Below are 12,608 nucleotides of genomic sequence, written 5' to 3' on the forward strand. Positions count from 1 at the left end.
CAACTTTGGGTCAAATATGGACTAACCCAACTTTTGGGTTAAAAATGTAATGTAAAAATTGAAGCCAACGGTTGGGTTAGTCCATATTTGACCCAAAGTTGTGTTGAAACAACCCAGCATTTTTTAGAGTGTATTATTATCATTACTTTGAGAATTATATTTTAGTATACAATAGACAGCCTATGCAACTACCACTTTCAAGATTCAGAAAGGTATAGAGACATCATCAAAGTATGTGAATCCAGTGGCTTAACATCAATTTTAAGAAGCAACACAAGTCCTTTTTGTGCAAAAAAAAGAAAAAAAAGTCTTTATCACAAAATTCTTCAGCATAGATCTCCTACACGTTTTCACAAGAGCACCACAATGCTTGCGTGTTGTTTTGACACTTTTTTTTTTTTTTTAAAACACCATTGTGAGCACCATTAAAAAATAAATAAATAAACCAAGACTTAAATATAATACATGAAGCTTGCAGACGGTGTCCCTTTCCCTCTGCTTGTAAACAGTGCAGTGCTTTCGGGATGGGTTGTATCGTGAGAACGTCTGCTCTCACGTCAACACAACATGTAGTATGCATTGCGGTTCACTCGTGAACATATGTCTGAGATGTATATATTATGGAAAAAATATGTTTTTTTTGGTTTTGTTTTGATTTGTTTGTTTTTTTTCCACAAAACTTTTGTGTCACTTTGTAAAATTGCTGTTAAGACACTGGAGTCACATACTTTAATGATGTCTTTATTCCTTTCTGGACCCTGAAAGTGGTAGTTGCGTAGGCTGTCAATGGAGGAACAGAAAGCACTTAGATTTCATTAAAAATAATCTTCATTTGTGTTCCAAAGATGAATAAAAATCTTATGGGTTTGGAATGGTATGAAGGTGAGTAACTGATGACAGAATTAACTTTTTTTGGTGAACTTTCCCTTTAAAGAATATTGTGTTCTCTTATAGGAAAATGGCGTCATCACTGGAACATTTCATTTGACTATTGACTGTAAGTCTATAGCAATTGTGATTAATGACAGCCCTGCCTTGTATTCATTTTTTTTGTTTTTTTTTGCCACGTATTTGAAAATGTTTTGAATCACTATTTGGTGCAACTCCAATATTGTACGTGTATACCTGCTCATGTTTACTTTTTTAAAATTCTGTCTGTTGCTGATTAAAGCTAAAAAGTATTCCATGGTACAAGCACTTTTTAATGGTGCTTTGCACATTGTTAAATTAATTGATGTCATATAGTCTTAACCTGTTTAAGGCAAACAAAAGCCATTCTGTGCACTTCTAAATGTTCAAATGAGGGAAAAAATAAACCATGTTCAATTTGTGCTGGATTTATTCGCTACTAAGGATATGCTATAATTTTGTAGTAATTTCTGCTTAACGGATTGTCCGTTAATGAAGAAGATTTCCGTTTTAGAGTTGAAGGAAATGTCTGTATACTTACAGCTCTGGAGATGAAGTTAATGTGTTTATGTCCTCATAAATTGAGGCGAAGACATTGAAAACAGTGAGCGTCACATGTGTTTGAGTTTGTGAATCAGACGAAACTACGCCATTCATTCACAGACAAACGCAGAGCTTGCAGAATTTTTAGCGACATGCGCTGACTTTTGCCAATTTTATTACATAAACAGAAACACTGTTAAACATTAAATGTAATGTGCTGAGTAACGCCATTTTTCGCACTGTGTCCGATATTAAAATCATTGCGACACACTTTGCAAAAGGCGTAGGCATTGTCAATATGGCTTTGAGATATGAAATTAAATTCTTCCATCCAGCTGTTGTTAAATTTACATGTATATCCTATTTTGCACCACCTGAGTCTTCTCCCATTTCTACCAGTGATGCTTGAATCAACTTCCCGCGTCTACTACCTGCGCAGATATCAACAGCGCAACTGGGTTGTAGGTTGCCAGGTTGAGATCCCAAATGGAATGAAATTTGTATGATGTGTCGATTGTGTAAGTAAGATGAGTTTCATACAAGATCTGGCAACTGGACATCCTTGGAAAAATATATTGATGGGATTATTCATATAACAAGGTTTGGGCCATACAAATTATGGGAGTTTACAGGGGAAAGAAATAACTAAACGGGATGGGGGTAGAAGATGGATGTGAAATACGGGAGACTCCCGGGAAAAAACAAGAGTGTTGACAGGTATGATGGATGCATAGAAAGAGTACTACACTTTTAAAATAAAAGTGGTTTCCACAACAATGCCATACAATAACCATTTTTATACTCACTGATCACTCACGCTCATGCCTTTCAGTAAAATCACTCAGTTGAGCTTAGTGGACAAAGCCCATTAAATTATCTCACATTAGCATGTAACAGGAAAGTCAATATTTCAAAGCCTTTTGTTGTCAGTTTTATTCCTTGGGCCTGATTCTCTGAATGTCTGTCTCTTCTTCAGGTTACTCCTGGCCCCTCCCTGCAACACTGTGTCCCATGTGGATCTATTTGGATGTTCTCTTTTCCACCGCCTCCATCATGCATCTGTGCGCTATCTCCCTGGACCGTTATGTGGCCATCCGTAACCCCATCCGACACAATCGGTCAAACTCACGCTCCCGTGCCCGGGCCAAGATCACGGCCGTCTGGACCATCTCAGCAGGTACACCTGATGCCATCAACATGCGGGCATGACACTGTGCTGTAGGGTGATGTGAAGCCATTATTTTGAGACTGTTGTGAACAGGATGTCATTCTGTCTTGATGAGTCATGACTCTGATCTAATGTATATACATGATAACAGTATTAACCACAGACTCTGCTTTCAGAAAATCCTAGAAAATATTCCTTATTGGTTTTAATATGACCTTGGCTGTTTAAAGCCACTACTATAACGAAGAGCGTTCCAAAGAGGGTCTTTAAAGGGGTGGTTCATTGCGATTTCACTTTTTTAACGTTAGTTAGTGTGTAATGTTGCTGTTTGAGCATAAACAATATCTGCAAAGTTACGAAGCTGAAAGTTCAATGCAAACGGAGATATCGTTTTTCAAAATTCTGGCAGTTTAATGCCTACAAAAACGGCTGGTAGGGACTACAACAAGTTACTTCACGGGTTCGTGACATCACAAACCCAGATAAACCCCCCCCTCGGGAAAAGGCAGCAAAGGGGGCGAGGCCTGCACTGCTTTAGAGGAGAGGAAGAGAAACTAGAGGTGCATGTAAAAATCTGTTCATATATGAATCGCAATTCTGTCTTCTAACGGATTAACTAACGGACTAACGGACTTCTAATGGATTCACAGGTTTCAAAATCAATGTTCAAAAGCAGCGGTTCTCAATACTGTTCCTCGCGTTCCCCTGCTCTGCACACGCTCTGCATCTCTCTCTTTCTCTCTCTCTCTCTCTCTCTCTCTCTCTCATTCAGCTAACATAAGCAGTAGCGTATCAGCGTATCTAAAAGTATGAGCGTATCTAAAAGTATGAGACAACAACAAACAAAAAACATAGGCCTAGCATTAAAAGCCATGGTTGCACAGGTTCTGCACGATCCTCTTCAATAATATCATCTGCTTCTCAATCGGGCTTAAACTGATAAGCGACATTAACGACACGTTGTTTACAATACAACCGGAGCACATGCCGCTGAGGTGAGGGGCGGGACGTTTAGACCGCACTAGGCGGTTTAGCCAATCCAACACACTGGGCTAGCTAACCAATCAGAGCCCATCGCCTATTTCTGAGGGCGGGGCTTCATAAAAACAGGAAAAGATCAGCCCGTTTCTCTGAGAAGGGACAGAGCTGTGTGGAATAAAGGTAAATTATATGAAAAATAATGCGATTTTTTTTAAACGAAGCAACACATGTTAGACTGCACCCCATAAACACAATCAAGCCTAGAAAAAGCCCAGTGAACCCCTTGAAACCTTTATGTTTATGTGTACTTAAATCGCTTTTGGGACTAGAGAAATCAGTGGCTAATAAACCTCCATGCCTTTTGTCATTCACCAGAGGAAAGGTGATAGGCTATTGAACACATGAGTGGGGGAGAGAGTTGAGTATCAGTAAATGAGAAGTAAAATTGCAGCAATATTCAGTTATATTATAGATTGGAGCTGAAAGGCAACAATGAGACCTGCAGTAGTGACTGCAGCTTCATCAGTATCCTGCTGATCATGTCAATGGAGCACCACAAGGAAGAAATAATTGAGAAGAGAAAAAATAGCATAATGGAAAGCTACAAAGTAATGAATTTTACAGGCCTGGGTCATTGAATGCTGAAATCATGAATATTTCCAGCACTCACAGTGTTATTTCCACCACATCTCAAGTCATGTGTGTTTAATAGCATACTCAATGGCATACTACATAGCAATGGAAATTACATTTTAAACATTTGTGAAATAAAATGGCTCCATTTTTCTGAGACTAATTTCATAGCTAGCATTTTACGGATCGTAAAATACACATAAATAAAAATTTTTACACTTTTCAATCTTGCTTGTAAATTACTCTTAATAAGAATATTCTGTGATATTTACTTTATCATGTCACATTTAATCTCAAGCATGCTCTTCACTAACGGTCTTGTTGCTTTGGTAAACAAGACACTAAATTTTGATAAAAGGAAAAAAAATAATTTGTATAAAAATTACATTTTATTTACTATTGAAAGTATAACCCTCTAAAGTAAAAAAAAAAAAAAAAAGTTGCAAAAAAAAATAAAGGCATGAAAAAATGTTTCCAAGACAGTTGTAGTGTGACCTTCATATAAACGAGAAGAAGAGAAAAGAAAAATAAATCTATTCGTTTTAATAAAAATCAACCTCTGCTGTGCCCAAAGTTGAAGAAATGCCCAAGCTCTGATTGAAATATCACTGATATTTCAGAGTAGCCCTGTTGTACGATCGGCATGCAGGACAGACAGAAATGGATATTATGAGCAGGAAATGTAATAAAGTGAATGCCACAATGCCATTTACATCACATTAATACAAAAAGAAAAACAAAACAGTCTAATGAAACACGTTTATAATGCAAAGCAATAAAACTAAAGTCAATAGAGACCGATATAGAACGGAAATATCTGCACTAATAAAGTGGTTAAACTGTGCGGGTACACTTTTGGATACAGCTTCAGTTCCCAGTACTAGTCTCAAGCCTCTGCGAGCTTCAGAGTGGTCAAAGAGCTGAGAGCTAGTGCTGCTTTAAAGTGAAGAAGACTTTCTGATGGCAATTATGTGTTGTTTGGGGATCAAAGTAGATCTGCTAACATTTCAGAGATTAGGGCTTTTTGAGCATGAGTCAGATGCTTTTGAAAAGACAGCAAGTCTGGTTGTTAAGACAAAAAAGTGGTTTTGTAATTATCAGTTGAGAAGCCTCTTAGCACTGAGATAGCACAAACATGCAGAATTAGTTTTTGTACTGGTTCATTTGTTCTTTTTTCCTGCATAAGAGAATGCATTCATCCATCTATCCACGTATTTGTAATGCAAACGAAACAGATCAGCTGTCCCCCTTCCTCTTGATGCTAAACAGCTCTCAGTCTGCTTTAAGGCAAGACACATCAGACAAAACCATTTTTTTTTTCAAGCACTGGTCAATTTTGAGATTTTAGGCTGTTATGCTTCCATAGCATGTCTTCTTTCAGAAAGGTGGAATGAAAGCAGTCAAAATACACATTGTTTACACATACACATTTAAAGAGTGACAAAAAGATTCCCTCTGTAAAAACCTTTAACTCAAATATGTTAACAGAATAAGTATTTTGAACCTGGCTTAATCCAATGTTCAGATTTCTGTTTTGGAAATATTTGCAAATTAGTGCTAATTTAATAAAATTATGCATTATCTACATCTTTAAAAATAACATTTCAGAAAACTTGTAATGCAAATCAGTTGTCTTAATGTACTGTGATTAATCGACTGAGAATTATGATGAGATCTGTCAAAATCTGGACCGTTTACCTCTGGTGTCTTGCCTTAAATGTCAGACAGCACAATGTCTATAACTGAGACGATTGTGAATAAATCTATTGTGAAGATGCAGCCCTTAGAGGTTGAGAGCTGTCAGTGGATTTGAGCAAAGCACCGTAACAACTTACATTATAATGCTGCTTTACTAACTTTAAACTCTGTTTACTCTGATGCCAAAGGAGGTTGATAGTGAGCAAGATAAAGTAACCCCATTTTAAACTTAGTTTTGAAGGAGAAACCTTACCGATATATATTTTTAATCTCCCCATCTTCCTCTCAGATTTTGACACACAGCGACACCCATTTTTTTTACACACTGCGGTTCTTATCATAGTCATCCAAGGCCTGCAGTTATCCGTAGATGCACAGCCAATGCCATCATTGCACAGCTAATGCCATCACCCCCTCATCCCCCCTGGTCCTTACCAGCTCGGTTTCCCCCCAACAAACCCCAGAGATCAGACACGATTTGCAGAGATTTACTGTTGCCATGGAGATCTTTTATCACCATGGCAGTTTCACTAAATGTTTGTCCTTGAGCGATACAAGTTTTTCATTTGCAAGATGCTAGCAGAAATGAGAAGTATATCATATACAACATTATACAGGCTGAACTGAATGCTAATGGTCGTAAATAGCTGTGTTATTGAGGTTACGCCTCTAAACCGTTAGAGGAAAGGAGAGAAAAAAAGTCCCATCAATTACAGTGAAGTAACCCAAAGGCATATGACAAAGACGGATATTTTTGCTGCCTAAGCATAAGCAATGTGTCTAAGTAAGTAGAATAATAGGAACCTGTCCTTGAACAAGAGATCCATCAATCACAGGGTTCCCATTGAGCCGCCCAGCATGTTTTTAATAAATATACGCCACCTGCACTCTCAGTTTGAAACAGTTTAATGATTTGTAAATAAATTATGTATTAGTGCTTGAAACAATTAATGGAAAGTGTTTACACATGATTACGAGCCAAGAGCTATTTGAAGAATATTATTATCATTGAAACAAGATGTGATGATAGGACAGAATGTGTGCTGTTGAACATCATGATGTTTGTGTACAGCTGTGTGTGTGTGTGCACACTGTTTTGGGTGGTTTATGAGGACACAAATTTGTATAATGACATGGGTATGACACAGGTATTACAATATGAAGGTGGTTAATATGGACACTACCTGTGTCCCCGTAATTCAAAAGGCTTAAAAAACATACTAAATGATTTTTATTTATTTATTTTATCTAAAAATGCACAGAGTTTCCTTTGAGGGGTAGGCTTAGGTGTAGGGTTGGTGTAGGACGATAGAAAATACAGTTTGTACAGTATAAAAACCATTCCGCCTATGGATAGTTCCTGCAAACCACCAATACCAACGTGTGTGTGTGTGTGTGTATGTGTGTGTGTGTTCTTCCTTAGAGATAAGAGATGGTTCATATACTAATACATTCCTTAGATATCAGTGTTAGTCAGCTGTTTAATGATACTCCTTTATATGAGCAAACTTTTTCTAGTCCAAATGAATTGTAGGGCTTGTTATCTTCAAAATGATATGCAACCCACACTTTTCCATCATTTACTGAAAAAAAAGAAAAGATCACAGAATAGAATTAAATGCCCACATTTCAAAATACATGAACAGAATTAAAAAGAAAGTATAACCCTCTAAAGTAAAAAAAAAAAAAAAAGTTGCAAAAAATAATGAAGGCATGAAAAAATGTTTCCAAGACAGTTGTAGTGTGACCTTCATATAAACGAGAAGAAGAGAAAAGAAAAATAAATCTATTCGTTTTAATAAAAATCAACCTCTGCTGTGCCCAAAGTTGAAGAAATGCCCAAGCTCTGATTGAAATATCACTGATATTTCAGAGTAGCCCTGTTGTACGATCGGCATGCAGGACAGACAGAAATGGATATTATGAGCAGGAAATGTAATAAAGTGAATGCCACAATGCCATTTACATCACATTAATACAAAAAGAAAAACAAAACAGTCTAATGAAACACGTTTATAATGCAAAGCAATAAAACTAAAGTCAATAGAGACCGATATAGAACGGAAATATCTGCACTAATAAAGTGGTTAAACTGTGCGGGTACACTTTTGGATACAGCTTCAGTTCCCAGTACTAGTCTCAAGCCTCTGCGAGCTTCAGAGTGGTCAAAGAGCTGAGAGCTAGTGCTGCTTTAAAGTGAAGAAGACTTTCTGATGGCAATTATGTGTTGTTTGGGGATCAAAGTAGATCTGCTAACATTTCAGAGATTAGGGCTTTTTGAGCATGAGTCAGATGCTTTTGAAAAGACAGCAAGTCTGGTTGTTAAGACAAAAAAGTGGTTTTGTAATTATCAGTTGAGAAGCCTCTTAGCACTGAGATAGCACAAACATGCAGAATTAGTTTTTGTACTGGTTCATTTGTTCTTTTTTCCTGCATAAGAGAATGCATTCATCCATCTATCCACGTATTTGTAATGCAAACGAAACAGATCAGCTGTCCCCCTTCCTCTTGATGCTAAACAGCTCTCAGTCTGCTTTAAGGCAAGACACATCAGACAAAACCATTTTTTTTTTCAAGCACTGGTCAATTTTGAGATTTTAGGCTGTTATGCTTCCATAGCATGTCTTCTTTCAGAAAGGTGGAATGAAAGCAGTCAAAATACACATTGTTTACACATACACATTTAAAGAGTGACAAAAAGATTCCCTCTGTAAAAACCTTTAACTCAAATATGTTAACAGAATAAGTATTTTGAACCTGGCTTAATCCAATGTTCAGATTTCTGTTTTGGAAATATTTGCAAATTAGTGCTAATTTAATAAAATTATGCATTATCTACATCTTTAAAAATAACATTTCAGAAAACTTGTAATGCAAATCAGTTGTCTTAATGTACTGTGATTAATCGACTGAGAATTATGATGAGATCTGTCAAAATCTGGACCGTTTACCTCTGGTGTCTTGCCTTAAATGTCAGACAGCACAATGTCTATAACTGAGACGATTGTGAATAAATCTATTGTGAAGATGCAGCCCTTAGAGGTTGAGAGCTGTCAGTGGATTTGAGCAAAGCACCGTAACAACTTACATTATAATGCTGCTTTACTAACTTTAAACTCTGTTTACTCTGATGCCAAAGGAGGTTGATAGTGAGCAAGATAAAGTAACCCCATTTTAAACTTAGTTTTGAAGGAGAAACCTTACCGATATATATTTTTAATCTCCCCATCTTCCTCTCAGATTTTGACACACAGCGACACCCATTTTTTTTACACACTGCGGTTCTTATCATAGTCATCCAAGGCCTGCAGTTATCCGTAGATGCACAGCCAATGCCATCATTGCACAGCTAATGCCATCACCCCCTCATCCCCCCTGGTCCTTACCAGCTCGGTTTCCCCCCAACAAACCCCAGAGATCAGACACGATTTGCAGAGATTTACTGTTGCCATGGAGATCTTTTATCACCATGGCAGTTTCACTAAATGTTTGTCCTTGAGCGATACAAGTTTTTCATTTGCAAGATGCTAGCAGAAATGAGAAGTATATCATATACAACATTATACAGGCTGAACTGAATGCTAATGGTCGTAAATAGCTGTGTTATTGAGGTTACGCCTCTAAACCGTTAGAGGAAAGGAGAGAAAAAAAGTCCCATCAATTACAGTGAAGTAACCCAAAGGCATATGACAAAGACGGATATTTTTGCTGCCTAAGCATAAGCAATGTGTCTAAGTAAGTAGAATAATAGGAACCTGTCCTTGAACAAGAGATCCATCAATCACAGGGTTCCCATTGAGCCGCCCAGCATGTTTTTAATAAATATACGCCACCTGCACTCTCAGTTTGAAACAGTTTAATGATTTGTAAATAAATTATGTATTAGTGCTTGAAACAATTAATGGAAAGTGTTTACACATGATTACGAGCCAAGAGCTATTTGAAGAATATTATTATCATTGAAACAAGATGTGATGATAGGACAGAATGTGTGCTGTTGAACATCATGATGTTTGTGTACAGCTGTGTGTGTGTGTGCACACTGTTTTGGGTGGTTTATGAGGACACAAATTTGTATAATGACATGGGTATGACACAGGTATTACAATATGAAGGTGGTTAATATGGACACTACCTGTGTCCCCGTAATTCAAAAGGCTTAAAAAACATACTAAATGATTTTTATTTATTTATTTTATCTAAAAATGCACAGAGTTTCCTTTGAGGGGTAGGCTTAGGTGTAGGGTTGGTGTAGGACGATAGAAAATACAGTTTGTACAGTATAAAAACCATTCCGCCTATGGATAGTTCCTGCAAACCACCAATACCAACGTGTGTGTGTGTGTGTGTATGTGTGTGTGTGTTCTTCCTTAGAGATAAGAGATGGTTCATATACTAATACATTCCTTAGATATCAGTGTTAGTCAGCTGTTTAATGATACTCCTTTATATGAGCAAACTTTTTCTAGTCCAAATGAATTGTAGGGCTTGTTATCTTCAAAATGATATGCAACCCACACTTTTCCATCATTTACTGAAAAAAAAGAAAAGATCACAGAATAGAATTAAATGCCCACATTTCAAAATACATGAACAGAATTAAAAACAAGCAAATGAACTGCAAGTTGATACGTCATCTATGAAAGCGTTATTATAGCAATTATATTATTTATTAGGCTGTTAATAAATGACAGTATTGGTGATGATGATGATGATGATGATGATGATGATGATTACTGACAATAAATCCTATTTTTTGTGGTAAACTTCATTCTTGTTTGATTTACTGTATACAAAAATATATAAATTAAAATAATCTATTTTGATAATTTACTGATAAAAATATCACAGAACAAAATAAAAGAACTACAATGTTAGATTTTCTAAATGCATTGCCACCATTAAAAATAAAAATGGATGAATTGCATGTTAAAATGTTATCTATGCCAGCAATATTATATATAACAAAATTCTAAACCCAAACTGCAAGTTGATACGTCATCTATGAAAGCGTTATTATAGCAATTATATTATTTATTAGGCTGTTAATAAATGACAGTATTGGTGATGATGATGATGATGATGATGATGATGATTACTGACAATAAATCCTATTTTTTGTGGTAAACTTCATTCTTGTTTGATTTACTGTATACAAAAATATATAAATTAAAATAATCTATTTTGATAATTTACTGATAAAAATATCACAGAACAAAATAAAAGAACTACAATGTTAGATTTTCTAAATGCATTGCCACCATTAAAAATAAAAATGGATGAATTGCATGTTAAAATGTTATCTATGCCAGCAATATTATATATAACAAAATTCTAAACCCATACTATTTATTACTATATGTTATTAAAACAACTGTATTATTTATTTATTAGGGCTGTTAATACATTTTAATATTGGTTTATTATTATTATTATTAATCACAGTGAACCTAATTTTGATTGTGAACAAATTCTCAATTAAGAGGGTCTTCCTTTTCATCATTTAGTGATAAAACAAAAGCACAGAACAGAATGAAACAGTTATGTTTGGTTTTCTAATTGTATTAACACCATTAAAAAGAGTAATGAATTGGATGTTAATGTGTTATAGCACTATATGAACTATTATTTATTTATGTCTGCTTGTACAAATGGACTGTGAAGAGGACTAAAATAGAACAGCTGCATATGTCATAGACAAACTGAAGGTCACACAACTTTTGCTGCTTTTGTGTTTTGTGTGAAATAAGCAACTGTCATCATTTCTTCTCTGTTGTTTGGTTTCTTTGCCACCTTGTTTTTTGGTCTGTCACAATTTCTGCAGACTAAACTAAACTACAAATGCACTTTCTTCCCCTGTCTTTCTGCAGGCATCTCCATGCCAATCCCAGTGCTGGGTCTGCGCGATCACACCAAAGTTTTCAAGGATGGCAGCTGCCTATTGACTGACAACTCTTTTGTGTTGATTGGGTCCTTTGTGGCCTTCTTTGTGCCATTGACCATTATGGTGGTGACCTACTTCCTGACTATCAGCGCTCTGCAGAGTGAGGCCACGCTCTGCCTTGACCAACTGGTGCCCAGGCCCAAATGGAGCGCAGGATTCACTCTCAACTTCCTTCCCGGACCCTCATTCTCACCCTCAGAGAAAAAACTGTTCTTGCGGCGCTCGTTGAGCCGCGAGGCGGGGGCAGAATCGGGGGTTGTGACGCCACCTTTCGGACGGCACACAGTGCAGTCCATCAGCAATGAGCAAAAAGCCTCCAAAGTTCTGGGCATTGTCTTCTTCCTGTTCGTGGTCATGTGGTGTCCATTTTTTATCACCAACGTTTTAGCGGTGGTTTGCGAGCCGGCAGCATGTGACGCCGATGTGATGAACAGACTGTTGAATGTGTTTGTGTGGGTCGGTTACCTTTCCTCCGCTGTTAACCCGCTGGTTTACACTCTCTTCAACAAGACTTACCGCTCTGCCTTCGCTAGATACATCCGATGCCAGTTTCATGAGGAGAAGAAACCGTTACAACTAATTCTGGTCAACACCATTCCACCACTGGCCTATCAGTCCACACACCTGCCGCTCACTGGATCAATAGGCAATGGGGATTTCTCTCTGCCCCTTCCCAATAAAAAACACCATCTGTCCAAAAGCAGCAACAATGAGAGTGTCAGCTGCTTGTGA

At 37.0% G+C, this 12,608-nt stretch overlaps 1 protein-coding gene across 1 annotated transcript in view; it reads left to right on the forward strand.

The window, feature by feature from the left end:
* The window catches only part of LOC107724025 (5-hydroxytryptamine receptor 2A-like), a 25,385-nt gene extending 12,777 nt beyond the window's left edge, over positions 1-12,608 (forward strand). The window contains exons 2-3 of the mRNA XM_016532785.1: positions 2,429-2,629; positions 11,803-12,608. Of these exons, the coding sequence (XP_016388271.1) occupies positions 2,429-2,629; positions 11,803-12,608 (1,007 nt within the window). The remainder of the gene's footprint in view (positions 1-2,428; positions 2,630-11,802) is intronic.

Source organism: Sinocyclocheilus rhinocerous, unplaced genomic scaffold (assembly GCF_001515625.1).
Source record: "Sinocyclocheilus rhinocerous isolate Xijiao unplaced genomic scaffold, SAMN03320098_v1.1 scaffold2230, whole genome shotgun sequence".
NCBI classification, from domain to species: Eukaryota; Metazoa; Chordata; class Actinopteri; order Cypriniformes; family Cyprinidae; genus Sinocyclocheilus; species Sinocyclocheilus rhinocerous.